The sequence below is a fragment of the Pongo pygmaeus genome, chromosome 1 (genome assembly GCF_028885625.2).
Source record: "Pongo pygmaeus isolate AG05252 chromosome 1, NHGRI_mPonPyg2-v2.0_pri, whole genome shotgun sequence".
In the NCBI taxonomy this organism is placed as follows: domain Eukaryota; kingdom Metazoa; phylum Chordata; class Mammalia; order Primates; family Hominidae; genus Pongo; species Pongo pygmaeus.
In genome coordinates, this window is record NC_072373.2 from 10,219,487 (window position 1) to 10,235,519 (window position 16,033).

The following is a 16,033-nucleotide window of genomic DNA, read 5'->3' on the forward strand; positions in this document are numbered from 1 at the left end:
GAATATAACTGGAAACTAATTTTCAGAACCCTCAAAGATTCATTGCAGAATTCATTACAGTAAGTTCAGCTACTGTAATCGTCTATAGCAAAGAACTGCTGTTAAATTTAGAAATAATGGAGCCTGAAAATATTCCTGTATTTTAAGGCATTGATAGGACTACCCTTAAAGGCCTTTTCAGGGCTTGGCTTATTCTCACTTTGTAATGATAAAAATAAAGGAAAGGTTTATTTGTTATCATCTAGGTTCTCTCCCATTGACTTTAAGTATGTGGCCATTATTTTTCAGTCAAATACAGTTGTGAACTAATTTGAAGAACCGGTGTTTTTTCTTTTTATTGTTGTCTGGTGCTATCTGTTCTCTCACCTAAGATGCATAGGCTATAAAGCTTTTCTGGAGCCTGTGAATTGTTTCAGCACACCTCATACTTCACTAGTTCCTAAGGGGAACCAAAAATAACTCACCAAGACCACTATGCAGAGGCTCCTATAGCCATCTACAAGCATCTCCTTCCCTTCTGCAGTCAGTAAGCAGGAATAAGGGGTTCCCCACCCCCAGGGAGGTCAGCATGAGGGGTAACGCTTTGCCAGAAAGGGCTATGGCCTTACTAATGAGTTCTGCTCTTTCCTCAAGCTTCGCAGCTTACTGATTTCCATACTTGAGAATAACGTTTGAAGAAAAGGATGATGTTTTTGGAAAACCAGCACTTGACACCACTCTATCTTCCCTACTTATTTAATAACTTGTAGTGCCATGTTAGGATGATGTGTCATAGCTTGGCACTGCATGAACTAAAAACCAAATATGCAGATTGTTCACTTATTTTTTACCGTTTCCAATTACATTAGCAAACTTTGGGGGCTCAAATGCAAGGTGGTTTTGGATGTGGCAACCAGTTACCAAAAACAGATGGAGGAAGTGAAACCAAGAAACAGCGAAGCAAATGGACTCAGAGGACGGGTGAGAAAGCAGCACCTTGCTCAAAGAAAAGGAAAAAGGACGAAGAGGAAAAACAAGCTATGTACTCTAGCACTGACACGTTTACCCACTTGAAACAGGTGAGGGTGGGTCGTTTAGAGCAGCCCCTTTTAAAAGTCAAGGATATAGGCTGGGGGCAGTGGCTCATGCCTGTAATCCCAGCACTTTGGGAGGCTGAGGCAGGTGGATCACTTGAGGCATGAGTTCGAGATGAGCTTAGCTAACATGGCAAAACCCCATCTCTACTAAAAATACAGACATTTACTGGGCGTGGTGGTACACGCCTGTAATCCCAGCTACTTGGGAGGCTGAGGCACGAGAATTGCTTGAGCCTGGATGGCGGAGGTTGCAGTGAGCTGAGACTGTGCCACTGCACTCCAGCCTGGGTGACAGAATGAGACTCTGGTCTCAAAAAAAAAAAAAAAAAAAAATTCAAGGACACGAGAGATCAAATGCTAAAAGACATCTGGACAAGGAACCTAGTAGACTTTTTCCAAGAAGAATTGCACTGTATCCTATTGACATCTGAAATTTACGGTAATACAAATGGGTTGATAGGTGATAGTCAAGATTTTCTTATGTTCATAAGGAGTAGCCTCAGTACCAAGAAAAAAATCTGTCCTCAGTACTTTGTTGTGACTCTGAATCCAAAGAAATGCATTGTAAATTCTGTTTTACACCTTTGTAGTTGTTACAGAAGGTGGGAGACAGTTGCTAATAGTGCTGTTGGTGGTACCCAGCCTCAGTTTATGCCCCGGTTTTTGCTGAGCATAGATAAGAAATATGTTTTTCTTGTTAGATGCCTGGCAGCATTCATTTAGTACAGAGCTTATTTTTAAGTCTCAAAGGTCTGTAGTCTCTCTCACTTATTCCAGCATTTTGATACTTGAAAATTCTAAGTCTCATTTTTCTGAAGCCTTATTCAACAAAGTTGCTTCGGGTCTTAGAAAGTTGAGCTACACTGAGTTCCTTTTATCATGTACATTACTCTTAAATGTGTTTTTTAATAGCAGCTCTCTCTGCTCCCTCTAATGGAACCAATCATTGGAGTGAACTTTGCGCACTTTCTTCCTTATGGCAGTGGCCAATTTAATAGTGGGAATCGACTTCTAGGAACTTTTGGCAGTGCTACCCTGGAAGGGGTTTCGGACTACTATTCTCAGTTGATCTACAAGGTATGTTTCTCTGCCAAGGTGTTGTCTTGCTTCATCTTTGGGTAACGTGTCAGAATTGATAGAGCTTGTCTTGTTTTTTATTTACTTTACATCTACTCTTCCAAGTTTTATTAAAACTTAAGTTCAGCTACAGGGTTAAAATTTTACCTGGTGAAGTATTTCTAGCATAAACATTTGAAGTTGTTTTTATAGGTAAGAGTACAAATTGCAAGAAATATCTATTATGTACTTTCATGGTAGTGGAAATCCTTATTTCCTTATAACCTTTATTAACGCTTAAAATGAATTCAAAAATCATTGTAAATGGTGGGGATTTAAAAAAAGTAGTAGTTTACCTTGAAAAATGAAATTAAACAATTTTAAGTGTATCGTATCTAATAATTTAGGTATTAATTACAACTAATTCCTAGACTATTGTAGGTTTTTTTTTTTTTGAGACAGGGTCTTGCTCTGTCACCCAGGCCAGATTGCAGTGGTGCAATCTCTGCCTCCCAAATTCAAGCAATTCTAGTGCCTCAACCTACCAAGTAACTGGGAGTACAGGCATGCATCACCACGCCCTGAGGTCAAGGCTGCAGTGAGCATGATTGTGCCATTGCCCTCTACCTCTAGCTTGGGTGACAGAGCAAGTCTCTGTCTCCAAAAAGAAAAAAAAAAAAAACAACCTATCTTAACTCATAAGCTATTCTCCAACCTTATTTTATCATCCTCATGAAATTCTTTATCTTTGCAAAATTTGTAATTTGACTTTGCACTTGATTTGCATGGTGTTATTGGTAGATTCCAAGTCTCTCCTTGAGAGACTAATCAGTAAATGACAAATTGGTGATAACTGTTAAGCTGGGAGAGGTGTCTGAAGAGGAACTACATTAATGATTTAGTTACTCTATTAGTAGTAGTATTACTACTGTTGCTTCTTTTAAAGGTCTTAGTCAATCCAGATTCTCATATCTCGGATGTGAGTTGTATTACAAGTTTAAGACCAGAAATTCTGAAGTTTTTCATAGAACTAGGGCATATCTTAATGAGAACTTAAAGGATGTTTTGATAATATTTTGCAATTTATTGATTGCATTTTAAAGTTATCCTTCACTAGCTATAACCACGAAACTTGAAGAATTGCATAAATAAAATCAGGTATAAAGGAAATTAGCTTCTTAATTTCAGAGCTTAAGTAGTCAAGCTGGGTAAAGTAAGCAAGTTGATATGTCCATAAAATCACGAGTATCTGTTCCACTAAGAAGCCTCCTGGCCTTGTATGTATTGTTTTCTTGGTGTGCAAGATACATCTTGATTACATTTCTGTAGCCTTGCTTCTATGTGCAAAAAATTCACAGAACAACGTTTTAGCAAGGTCATTGCATATTTGCTCAGTAGCATATAATTTAAATTTTTTGGTCTCCTGCAGCAGAATAATTTAAGTAATCCTCCAACACCCCCTGCCTCTCTTCCTCCTACACCACCTCCTATGGCTTGTCAGAAGATGACCAATGGTTTTGCAACAACTGAAGAACTTGCTGGAAAAGCCAGAGTGTTAGTGAGCCATGAAGGTATGATTATAGCCTCCAAATTTCACACCTTGGAGAAACGTGCCTCTGCCAGTTGTGTATTGTGAAATGGCAATAGAACTGTAAAGTTCTACCCATTTATCAATATTGACTAAGTGTATTTATGGTTTTGTGTTTTTGCTTTTCCAGTTACCAAAACTCTAGGACCTAAACCATTTCAGCTGCCCTTCAGACCCCAGGACGACTTGTTGGCCCGAGCTCTTGCTCAGGGCCCCAAGACAGTTGATGTGCCAGCCTCCCTCCCAACACCACCTCATAACAATCAGGAAGAAATAAGGTACAGGTTATGTTTTTCTCAAATAATTCTTAGTTATTTCTTTTTTAAAAAAAAATAAATGTATGTATGTGGCATAATGTCTTTAGGAATAGCATGTAAAAACATTTGAAAAGAGTAAAATTTGGTGAATAATCTTCAGGATTTAAAGTTTATAACAGACATTAAGGCAGGGGAAAATCTCCTTGCAACATATTTCAGAAATCATTGTCCTTTAAAGGCTATTAATGTGATTTATTGGGTTTATTGTTGTTTATAGACGTCTAAAATGAAAGAGCAGAAGTTGCTATATCAGAGAACACTGTCGTGGAAGAGAGTTTAAGAACTGTCTGGGGTTTGACCTCTTTGTCCTCTTTGTGTCAGTTCTTTAACCGTAAGATTCTAATTGGGGAGAATCAAGTTCTCTTAGTAGATAATCGCTAGCCAACTCTTTAGATCCAGAGGGTTCTTACAACTTCATCAAATAATTATCTCTTCCTTGGAAAATCCGCCCACTACCCTCTATTTGATGAGACATTTATTTAACCTAAGTCCCTTACTTTATTAATGGGGAAACTTTGGACCAAAGTGGAGAATCATCTGTCCCGATTGAGGATCCAGGTCCTCTTTCTACTGTACCTCAGTAGGCCAGCCTTTCTTGGGTCTCCTGCATGACAGCTGCTTCTCTGCATGAGGAGTGGGAGACAGCAGTTCCACAGGATTGTGGAATTTAGTCTGAGACCTCACAATTGGCCTGGTAGACTCGAACTTGAATTCAACAGGAGGGGCCAGTCTTTTGTTTTGGTCACCTCACTTTATCAGTTAAGAAAAATAAGGGCCGATGAAGTCAATGGCCAAGTTTTCTCCCATCTTGCCAGTGTAAAGAGCAGCAGTAGGACAGCTGTTTTCCCAGTCAGGTGAATGCAGGTGTGACCGTTGCATATGTGCTTGGACTTCTCTTTCCTTTTTTTTGTCTTTTTAAAGTTTTCCTTTTTTATTATTAAATCCAACCAGCAGCTCTTTCCTTTTCAAGCTACAGGAGTGCTGCCCTAGGCTCAACGATCTGGGATTTTGAAAAGGTGCTTTCATGCTTTCTATGTTACATGCTAATCAGAACATCTTCCTCTTTGGCAGGTCTTCAAACTTTGGTGCTGAAGCTTTGGTTAAAAGGAAACATACCATTTAAATTATTTTGTAACTAAATATTGTTCTTGTATTTTTTTCCCAGTGTGGCTCTGAGCTGATTCATTTGCTGCTCATCGTATAGGTGCTGCCCAGAGTATCCTTACAGCTGTATTCATAGATGTCAGCAGGGTTGATACAGGAAGCCCCCAGTGGTGGATTTGCAGACTTTGATGTGTGTGTTTATGTTTTTTCAGGATACAGAATCACTGTGGTGGTTGAGATACTCCTGACAGTTTTGTTCCCTCATCCTCTCCTGAGAGTGTGGTTGGGGTAGAAGTGAGCAGGCATCCAGATCTGTCATTGGTCAAGGAGGAGCCTCCAGAACCGGTGCCGTCCCCCATCATTCCTATTCTTCCTAGCGCTGCTGGGAAAAGTAAGAAAAACACTTAACCTTATTATTTCCCTTTACTCTATGCCAATTTACTAACGTAAATATTTTGATTTTGAAAATCCGTTAACACTTTTTTCTCTTTTTTTTTTCCTCTCTTTTTTAAGGTTCAGAATCAAGAAGGAATGACATCAAAACTGAGCCAGGCACTTTATATTTTGCGTCACCTTTTGGTCCTTCCCCAAATGGTCCCAGATCAGGTCTTATATCTGTAGCAATTACTCTGCATCCTACAGCTGCTGAGGTAAAAGAGTAAATGACTTCTTAATGTTAAACAGTATGTCCCCAATTTTAAAAGATGGGTCAGGTGTCTACCATGAAACACACACAACAGGATCACTGAGGATAAAGGGTCAGAGAGCAGGGCTGATGCTCACTGCAGACCTTTCAGCTGCCTTTGAGTGCCATCATTTGTCATTGAATTGGTCTCAGCCTACGTCAAGTAAAAAGGGAAATTAGAGCTCACATTTTCTTATTAAAGGATGTATAGTTTAGAGAACTCTTTTTTTTTTTTTTAATAGAGACACAGTCTCCTTCTGTTGCCCAGGCTGGAGTGCAGTGGCACAGTCATAGCTCACTGCAGCCTCAAACTTACTGGGCTCAAGTAATCCTTCTGCTTTAGCCTCCTCAGTAGCTGGGACTACATGTGTGAGCCATCGTGTCCATCTCAGAAAAAACTTCATTGTAACTGTTAACAGAGAAGAAAATTAAGCAATGAAAAAGAACTTTATCAACAGTAATAGTTTTGCAGAAGCAATAGAAATGTTCTTCAAGTAGCATCTGCTTATATCAAACATAAGTAATTTCCTGAGGATTTTTTATTTTTTTAACTCTGAATTCTGTGAAGACATTTCAGTAGAGACCAAACTAAAAGTCCAATGATGTAATATTTTGGTTATCAACAAAATACAGCAGTAGCAAGACCTTTGTATGTTCTTATGGGATGTGTCAGAGCTGGAGGGAAGCCCCTGGAAGTAAGCTTTCTGACCACCTGTAGGAACTGATGGGGTCTGTCAGATGTTACGATATCTAAAATAGTTTAATGTGTTACTAGATATTTAATGTTAATTGGAATCCCTTTATGAGGATTTCTGTTTATAAATTTCTTTTTTTGGATATTGGTTCGTTAGAGCTAATTTTTTTCCTGAGATTCTTTAAGTCTAAATAAAATTTGTTGGATTTTCTTAGAATCTATGTATCATGCAAAGAGGATTTATCCTAAGTGTGTATTTTTCTTCAGTGGTTCACTGTTGCCTTCTGGGTGAATAATACAGCATTTGCATTTGGTTTTAGAACATTAGCAGTGTTGTGGCTGCATTTTCCGACCTTTTGCACGTCCGAATCCCTAACAGCTATGAGGTTAGCAATGCTCCCGATGTCCCATCCATGGGTTTGGTCAGTAGCCACAGAATCAACTCGGGTTTGGAGTATTGACAGCATTTACTTCTCCGTGGGCCTCCGCCAGGATCTGCAAACCCTCCCAGATTAGTGAGCTCTTACCAGCTGAAGCAGCCTAATGTACCATTTCCTCCAACAAGCAATGGTGAGCTAGTGAGCTTTTTGTTAACCCCAAATCCATTCCTGATTCAAAAGTTAAGCTTACTCTTTGAGGTACTGATTATCTTTTAACAACGGACAGGTAACATGCTGGCATATAGTCCTTGGTGAACTCACCATGTGTGGGTGTTCTGTTTTCTGTGCTGTGATTTGACCTCTAGTGCTTTGGCCTGTGTATTCTGTCATGCTGTCACCAGGGGCTGTGTGAGTGCCAGCCATCTGTGCAGGCTGCCAGAAGAAGCCCGTGACGGGCTTGCCCTTGAGCAGCTTTTGTTCTTCCTGTCTCCCAACCCCCATCCCAATGCGCCTGGGCCACCTGGTACAGATGGGGCTGGTGACCTGACGTGGGTTCTGTTTCCTGTTCTCCTCTGCTTTCCATCCTCACCTACCTCTTGTTTTACCTCTGCACCAGCTCTATAGGGCCCTTCTCTTCCCACAGAGGTGTTCATGCCCCCCATCTCTGAGATGGAACAACTTCCTTAGACCGACCATGATGTCGCTTTCCTTCCTGCCTCACTGGCAATCTTACGAGCGTGCTCAGTCCAGGCCCTGGCTTCCTCCTCTTGGCTTCTAGCTGTTTCTGTCACTTTTTCCCTGCTCCTTTTTGCCTTCACACTGCACCTGAATGATGCTTTCTAATTCCTGAGTCCTTATTTACCTTCTTATCCTTGGCCTTGGCTGTTTCCTCATTTCTGACTCTGCAAGTCACACTTATTTAAGACTCTTATACGTATGTCATTGTATCTTTCAGAAGATGTTTTTTTACCTTCTTAACCCACAAGCAAAGGTAGTATCTGTTTCCCTCTCCGTCTTACTTTGTGCTTAGACTAAGTAGCAATCTCTGTTTCCCTCTCCGTCTTACTTTGTGCTTAGACTGAGTAGTAATCTCTCTTGGTGACTTAGTTTTATTAGATTCTTCTTTTATACTGCCATTGCTTTCCCAGCTATTTGAGAATAGGCATGTTTCTTTATTTCTGCCCTAATGTCGGATAATCGACTCTGTAACCATTGCTTAGAAGATAAATTTTTTTATTAGTTAAAGAATAATATAAAGTTAATGAACCATGTTGTAATGAGTCGATACTGCATAATTTTTCACCATGTGCCACCTTGTGTCATCAGTCAGTTTTAATTGCTAACAAAAGTTGATTGCCTTTAGGTCTTTCTAGATATAAGGATTCTAGTCATGTTATTGCAGAAAGCGCAGCACTCAGACCACAGTGGTGTTGTCATTGTAAAGTGGTTATTCTTGGAAGTGGTGTGCGGAAATCTTTCAAAGATCTGACCCTTTTGAACAAGGTACTTTGCTATTCCTTTTATGACCCCACCTCCTACCTCCAGTGAAAATGTCCTTGGCAGTGTCTCTTCTAACATCAGAGAGAGACACCACTTACGGTGGTGTGATGGACACATGTTCCTGGTGATGGCACCAGCGTATATCAGACGTGCTTGGGCTGAACACCAAAGAGCTACAACAGGCTGTTAAAGGGAATATTATGAGGACTACCTATTTTTAAATAGAGTTAACCGTGAACCACATAGTTTGGTTTTGTACATGTATTTTTTCCCTAGCTAAATTATCACATGCTAAATATTGGAACATAGTTTCCTTTCTACTATTAAGATAAAGAACCACTGTCACTTTTGAATATAACATAAAAACAATGTATACATCCTTTTTTACTGAATTTTGACTTGTTGAGATTCCCATACATTTCTCTTTGCTTTTCAGGATTCCCGAGAAAGCACCAAGAGGGTAGAGAAGGACATTGTCTTCTGTAGTAATAACTGCTTTATTCTTTATTCATCAACTGCACAAGCGAAAAACCCAGAAAACAAGGTGAGATTAGGATAATCTCAGCTGATAACAATGTATAACGAGTGACTTCTGTGTTCTGGGCATATGGGAGTGAATAAAGATGTGTCCCTGCCTTCATGGAGCTCTGTGTGGCGAATCCAAAGCAGGTGCTGACCCGGCAGAGGAGGAGAGGGTGTAGGGAGCCTTGAGTCGTGCTACCCTTTCAACTTAGTTATTTGACAAAAGTGGGCAGAGTTATGTTTTAAAAGTTCAGTAAACAGAACACTAATATTAAAATCTTTAATTTTACCAGTTTAATTTTTTTTTTGAGATGGAGTCTCATTCTGGTCCCACAGGCTGAAGGGCATTGGCACATCTTGGCTCACTGCAGACTCCGCCTCCCAATTCAAGCAATTCTCCTGCCTCAGCCTCCTGAGTAGCTAGGATTAGAGGTGCGCGCCACCACGCCCAGCTAATTTTTGTAGTTTAGTAGAGATGGGGTTTCACCATGTTGGCCAGGCTGCTCTCAAACTCCTGACCTCGTGATCTGCCCACCTCAGCCTCCCAAAGTGCTGGGATTACAGGTGTGAGCCACTGCACCCGGCCGTAAATATCTTAATATTTTAAAATTATTTTTATTGATGTTACCCCAATAGGAAAACCTGTTTAAAGATAAAATTTAAGACTATTTGTGCATTTTAAGAGAAAACACTTTGCTCACAGTATGGTGAAAGAGGTCTGCTTTACTTGATTTTATGTAATTTGAGTGTGTCCAACTAATAGTTGATACAAATGATATGTTTGTAATCATGTTTTGAAGGAAGCTTTTCCTGTACAGTAATACTGCCAGTCATTCCTCCATCCAGGTTATTGCTCTGGTATGTCTTTCACAGAAGAACATTCTGAAGACTTATTTTTAACAGGTAGTTGTCTGTAGTATGCCTGTAATAAAATCCAAGCTAGATGACAAATAAATTTAGACCTTAAAATACATCAGCCTAAATGCAAGAAGGATTTTTTTTTCACCAGATAGTTTAAGTTGGTGTGCAGTCCCTGCCTGATTTGGTATAAGGCATGTCTTTTTTCAGATACCTTGTCAGGATTGGGGCATGTGAAAAGAGGGCAGCCTGTGGGTTGGTGTTTATTAGTTTATGATACTCTGTACCATAAAGTAAATAAGCTATTGGAGATTTCCCCTCAGCTCAACTGTTTCAGCAGCCGGATCAGAGCTAAGAAGCCTCAGAGAAAAGTTAGTATGATTCATTTGTTGACAGGAGCTCCTTCCCTTTCTCTAACATTTACACCAATTGATTAAGCCTGAGATTAACAGATGTGAATTTTAGAGTGGAGATAAGCTCTCAAGAAATGATGCTTCAGCATTCTTATTTGGTTAAACAAAAAACACTGTTCCATTGTACAAATTATATTAGCTCTTCTGACAGCATTGTGTGTGTGTGTGTGTGTGTTTTTCTTTTTCTGGTTTTAATATAGTTAGAAAGGGGATTGTCCCAGAAAGTGTAAGAGCAGAATATTCTCCAGAATTATGGCTTTGTGGAAAAGGCCTCGAAAGGATGCGGCACAGCTGCCATCACCCACTCTGTATCCCTGTGCACCTTAGAGCATGGTCAGCTTCTGCAGTGCATGAGCCCCAGCACTTACTGCTGACTCTCCCTCTGCCCCTCAGGTCACCCATCCTCTTCAGTCATACTGCTCAGCTTCTTGTCTTAACAAGAATTGCTTTTCGGGCTTGTGAATTATTTTTCTTTGTCATGGTTTCTTTATATTGCCCAGGAATCCATTCCTTCATTGCCACAATCACCTATGAGAGAAATGCCTTCCAAAGCATTTCATCAGTACAGCAACAACATCTCCACTTTGGATGTGCACTGTCTCCCCCAGCTCCCGGAGAAAGCTTCTCCCCCTGCCTCACCACCCATCGCCTTCCCTCCTGCTTTTGAAGCCGTCCAAGTCGAGGCCAAGCCAGATGAGCTGAAGGTGACAGTCAAGCTGAAGCCTCGGCTAAGAGCTGTCCATGGTGGGTTTGAAGATTGCAGGCCGCTCAATAAAAAATGGAGAGGAATGAAATGGAAGAAGTGGAGCATTCATATTGTAATCGCTAAGGGGACATTTGAACCACCTTATGAGGATGAAATAGATGAATTTCTGAAGAAATTGGGCACTTCCCTTAAACCTGATCCTGTGCCCAAAGACTATTGGAAGTGTTGCTTTTGTCATTAAGAAGGTGATGGATTGACAGATGGACCAGCAAGGCTACTCAGCCTTGACTTGGATCTGTGGGTCCACTTGAACTGCGCTCTGTGGTCCACGGAGGTCTACGAGACTCAGGCTGGTGCCTTAATAAATGTGGAGCTAGCTCTGAGGAGAGGCCTACAAATGAAATGTGTCTTCTGTCACAAGACAGGTGCCACTAGTGGATGCCACAGATTTCGATGCACCAACCTTTATCACTTTACTTGCGCCATTAAAGCACAATGCATGTTTTTTAAGGACAAAACTATGCTTTGCCCCATGCACAAACCAAAGGGAATTCATGAGCAAGAATTAAGTTACTTTGCAGTCTTCAGGAGGGTCTATGTTCAGCACAATGAGGTGCGACAGATTGCTAGCATCGTGCAACGAGGAGAACGGGACCATACCTTTCATGTGGGTAGCCTCATCTTCCACACAATCGGTCAGCTGCTTCCACAGCAGATGCAAGCATTCCATTCTCCTAAAGCACTCTTCCCTGTGGGCTATGAAGCCAGCCGGCTGTACTGGAGCATGCGCTATGCCAACAGGCGCTGCCACTACCTGTGCTCCATCGAGGAGAAGGATGGGCGCCCAGTGTTTGTCATCAGGATTGTGGAACAAGGCCATGAAGACCTGGTTCTAAGTGACATCTCACCTAAAGGTAACGTCTCCCATTCACATGCTGTGCAGAGCTACTTACTCTGATGTCAGGCTAATGAATGTATCTTGTCAATTTTCCATGTTTGTCTCATGTTCATTTTATATTTTATAATGTGTATTTTTCATTTACAAATGCCAATCTTTGTGTTCTCACACCTTGCTCTCTTTGCTATACAGTTGTCTAAACACTTTCATAGTCAATATATCTTTGAACATAAGAGTTGGTGAAGTAAATCCGAGAATGATTTGTAGATAAAGGTTGCCTGTCATTTGCATTGGGGACCTCCTTTTTCTTTTTCTTCTTCTTTATTTATTTATTTTTTTTTGGAGATGGAGTTTCTCTTTTGTTGCACAGGCTGGACTGCAATGGCGTGATCTCAGTTCCCTGCAACCTCTGCCTCCCAGGTTCAAGCGATTCTTCTGCCTCAGCCTCCCAAGTAACTAGGACTACAGGTGTGCACTACCATGCCCGGCTAATTTTTTTTTTTTTTAAGTAGAGATGGGGTTTCACCATATTGGCCAGGTTGGTCCTCAAACTCCTGACCTTGTGACCCGCCCACCTCTGCCTCCCAAAGTGCTGGTATTACAGGTGTGAGCCACCGCACCTGGCCTTTTTCTTCTTTTAACCCCACGAAATCTTGACTATAAACTGAATTTTAATACCAGTTACTACTATACATTAGATTTTCATACATGCAGGGATCTATTTCTCTTTTCTGAGATGGAGTGTCACTCTGTCAGCCAGACTGGAGTGCAGTGGTGCCATCTCGGCTCACTGCAACCTCTGCCTCCCAGATTAAAGCGATTCTCATGCCTCAGCCTCTGGAGTCTCGCTCTGTTGCCCAGGCGGGAGTGAAGTGGCATGATCTCAGCTCACTGCAACCTCTGCCTCTGGGGCTTAAGCAATTCTCTTGGCTCAGCCTCCCTAGTAGCTGGGATTACAGGCACACGCCACCACGCCCAGCTAATTTTTGTATTTTTTGTAGAGACGGGGTTTCACCATGTTGGCCAGGCTGGTCTTGAACTCCTGACCTCAAGGGATCCGCCTGCCTTGGCTTCCCAAAGTGCTGGGATTATAGGCGTGAGCCACCACGCCTGGCCCATTTGGAATCTCTTCATTTCCACTGATCTTGTTTATGCTCAAACCACACTATATTGATCTCCATACATACTTTTTGTGTGTTCTGGTTCATTCACTTGTGAGTTGTATCTGGAGTAGAACAGATAATCAAAGATGCTTGTTCAGAGGAGAAATCAGTTCACATACTAAAGTCTCTCACGTGGCCCTTCCCACCGTGTGCTCCCGGATGTGCTTCATGAGGACGCAGCTGGGGCAGCACATGGTGCTCCTGGATGTGCTTCATGAGGACGCAGCTGGGGCAGCACATGGTGCTCCCGGATGTGCTTCATGAGGACTCAGCTGGGGCAGCACATGGTGCTCCCGGATGTGCTTCATGAGGACGCAGCTGGGGCAGCACATGGTGCTCCCGGATGTGCTTCATGAGGACGCAGCTGGGGCAGCACATGGTGCTCCCGGATGTGCTTCATGAGGACGCAGCTGGGGCAGCACATGGTGCTCCCGGATGTGCTTCATGAGGACGCAGCTGGGGCAGCACATGGTGCTCCCGGATGTGCTTCATGGGGATGCAGCTGGGGCAGCACATGGTGGTCCTAGTAATTCCGACTAGAATGCAGTTGATTTCTGCATTGTAGAATTCAGTTCAATTCTCGAATTGCATTCTAGTCTAGTACTTCTGATTCAGTTGCATCTAGTCTAGTACATCTAGTCTAGTACTTTTGCATTCAGTTGCCTTCTAGTCAGAATTAAAGGCAAAAACCCAAAATTGGGACAGGAAAATACAACTATTTATGGGAAAGACCCATAGTTTTTGAGTATGTTTCTCTACAAGTTGTGCTACCAACCTAAAATAGCGCACCTAGCAGGCCACCAGCACGGGAGTACAAGCTGCGCAGTGAGAGCTGCTTCCATTTCAGCCAGTTCAAACTTCTTTCCCAGCCTCAGAATTTTGTATTAGTGAAAAATTTACCTTCCCCAAGAGCTTCATTTGTTTCCAACATTCCTGATATTTACAGCAGAGTGACGTTTCCTGCATCTGCTCTTTGCCCTGGCTCCTGGGAAACTCAGAGCCAAGTCCGAACCCTGTTTACAGTATCAGTGATTGGTTATAGTTAGCCCGATTTCTATGTTATTAAATTTATTATGTCTTTTTTGAAATAGTATTGGGGTAAAATAAACACCACAAGTCAATAAGCTTATTTAGTTGATGGGAACTCAGCTATCTCATCTGGAAGGTTAGATAGCCTAATACAGAAGACAGCCAAGCCACAGTACTACTTTATACATAGACCCTAAGAATTTAGTGCTAAAAAAGACGTAGGAATAAGCTAGTGATGGCATAGTTTTAAGTAGTAAAAATGTCCAATTTTTTAAATTTCAGAAAACAGCATATTCAAAAATGATTTGAGTTCAAGTGAAACTTAAGTATGGCTTCTAATAAGACCCAAGGGTGAAACCTTTGTATGAAAAACAGAAAAAAGACTTGTTGTCACATAAATTGGAAGTATGTAAACACTTTTTTTTTTTTTTTTTTTTTTTTTAGGGGCCGGGCCTGTATGCTGCTGGAGACATTGAGAAGCACACCATGGTCAATGAGTATATCGGGACTATCATTTGAAATGAAGTAGCAAACAGAAAAGAGAAACTTCATGAGTCTCAGGTAGGTGTCTGGTCCCCGCGATTGTATAAACAGCACCATCATCCTCTCCCTTTCTCCATGCCAGCCAGACACCCTGAAAGGCAGAATGAAATCTGTCATGCTGCATTCAGCTTTAAACAAAAGCCATATCTGTATATTATTGTATTTTTATCAGTTTTATCTCTTTCAATTGGTGTTATGGTTTACTTTGATAGACAACTGTAAATTAATGAGCCTGGCTTCACACACAACCTACTGATTCCATGCTTTCCATTTGTGCCATGTAAATGTCATCTGTGCCTAACAGAATATCCACAGTAAGGGTGATCAGGATGCCGTTCTGTTCAGTTTCGACTGAGTCCTCCTGGTGTGCATAGGAACACAGAGGGGAGTTTCAGGTCGACATTGATGACTTACTGACTGACTTTTCCCTCAGAACCGTGGTGTGTACATGTTCTGCATGGATAACGACCACGTGATTGACGCCACGCTCACAGGAGGTCCTGCAAGGTGAGACAGCGAGGAACCTGACGGGGAGTGCTTTTGCTCATGGGGCCAGTGTTGGTGGAGAGAACACTGAAGCCAAGGGAAAGGCTCTCACTGCAGCCTGGCAGTGACTAAACATTCAGAGCAAATGAGTTTTGAGAATTTTTATTTAAATTTTATATTTGTGCTTCTAACAATGGGCAAATAGAAATTTAATTAGCAAAAACTGCTTTCTCAATAAATGGGAAGTTTTTAAAGCTGCTTCTAGCTGTTTTACAATATAGTTTTCTGACATGGTGGCTTGCAGGTATATCAACCATTCGTGTGCACCTAATTATGTGGCTGAAGTGGTGACTTTAGAGAGAGGACACAAAATTATCATCAGCTCCAATCGGAGAATCCAGAAAGGAGAAGGGTTAAGAGTGTGAGAGATTGCGTCTGCCATGTTGTTCAGATCCTGGGTGAATAGTTCCCTCCTCACACAGGTCACTTACTCACTTGTTTCCCAATTCTTTGTTGTGATAAAAACTCTGTCTATAGTAGGCCAGATGTTCCCACCCTGCAATATCTCACCCTTCAGGCATTCCAGTTCACCTTCCTCCACATGGCAGCTCTATGAGCATTTGCTGTCACCTCTCCCTTCCCTTCTGTGCCACGGGTTCAGCATCCCCATGGCACCCAGGTGGTATCATTTCTATGTGCCATAGGATCCTTCTTTATCCCCTTAACCTGGACACAGTTTGGCAGTGTCCCCTCTGAAGAGCATCCCCGTCCGTCTCCAAGGGGGCTGTGGCTCCTGGGATGGCACTGTTGGGCTATGGGCAGCAAATCTGGGCAGCCGTGCTGCTGAGGATTGTGTGCTCACGCTGACGATCAGTGCATGCTTAACCAAGTGCCCACATCGTCACATTCTCCAGCAGTTCAGGTGTGGGTTGTTGTCTTCAAAATGCCGAGTGCCAAGCTTGCTATTTGTCTCCGTGCTCTCAGAGGTGACTCTGGTCCGGCGTCTCACCCATTG

The 16,033-nt window shown here is 41.9% G+C and overlaps 1 protein-coding gene across 1 annotated transcript in view; it reads left to right on the top strand.

Annotated features, from left to right (window-relative positions):
• The window catches only part of LOC129016872 (histone-lysine N-methyltransferase 2C-like), a 61,630-nt gene extending 45,858 nt beyond the window's left edge, over nt 1–15,772 (top strand). The window contains 13 exon segments of the mRNA XM_063661277.1: nt 849–1,058; nt 1,989–2,153; nt 3,562–3,703; nt 3,851–3,998; nt 5,354–5,532; nt 5,655–5,791; nt 6,841–7,090; nt 8,264–8,403; nt 8,837–8,944; nt 10,694–11,818; nt 14,434–14,550; nt 14,966–15,039; nt 15,323–15,772. Of these exon segments, the coding sequence (XP_063517347.1) occupies nt 849–1,058; nt 1,989–2,153; nt 3,562–3,703; nt 3,851–3,998; nt 5,354–5,532; nt 5,655–5,791; nt 6,841–7,090; nt 8,264–8,403; nt 8,837–8,944; nt 10,694–11,818; nt 14,434–14,550; nt 14,966–15,039; nt 15,323–15,443 (2,916 nt within the window). The 3' untranslated portion in view covers nt 15,444–15,772.
• Nucleotides 15,773–16,033: the final 261 nt, after the last annotated feature.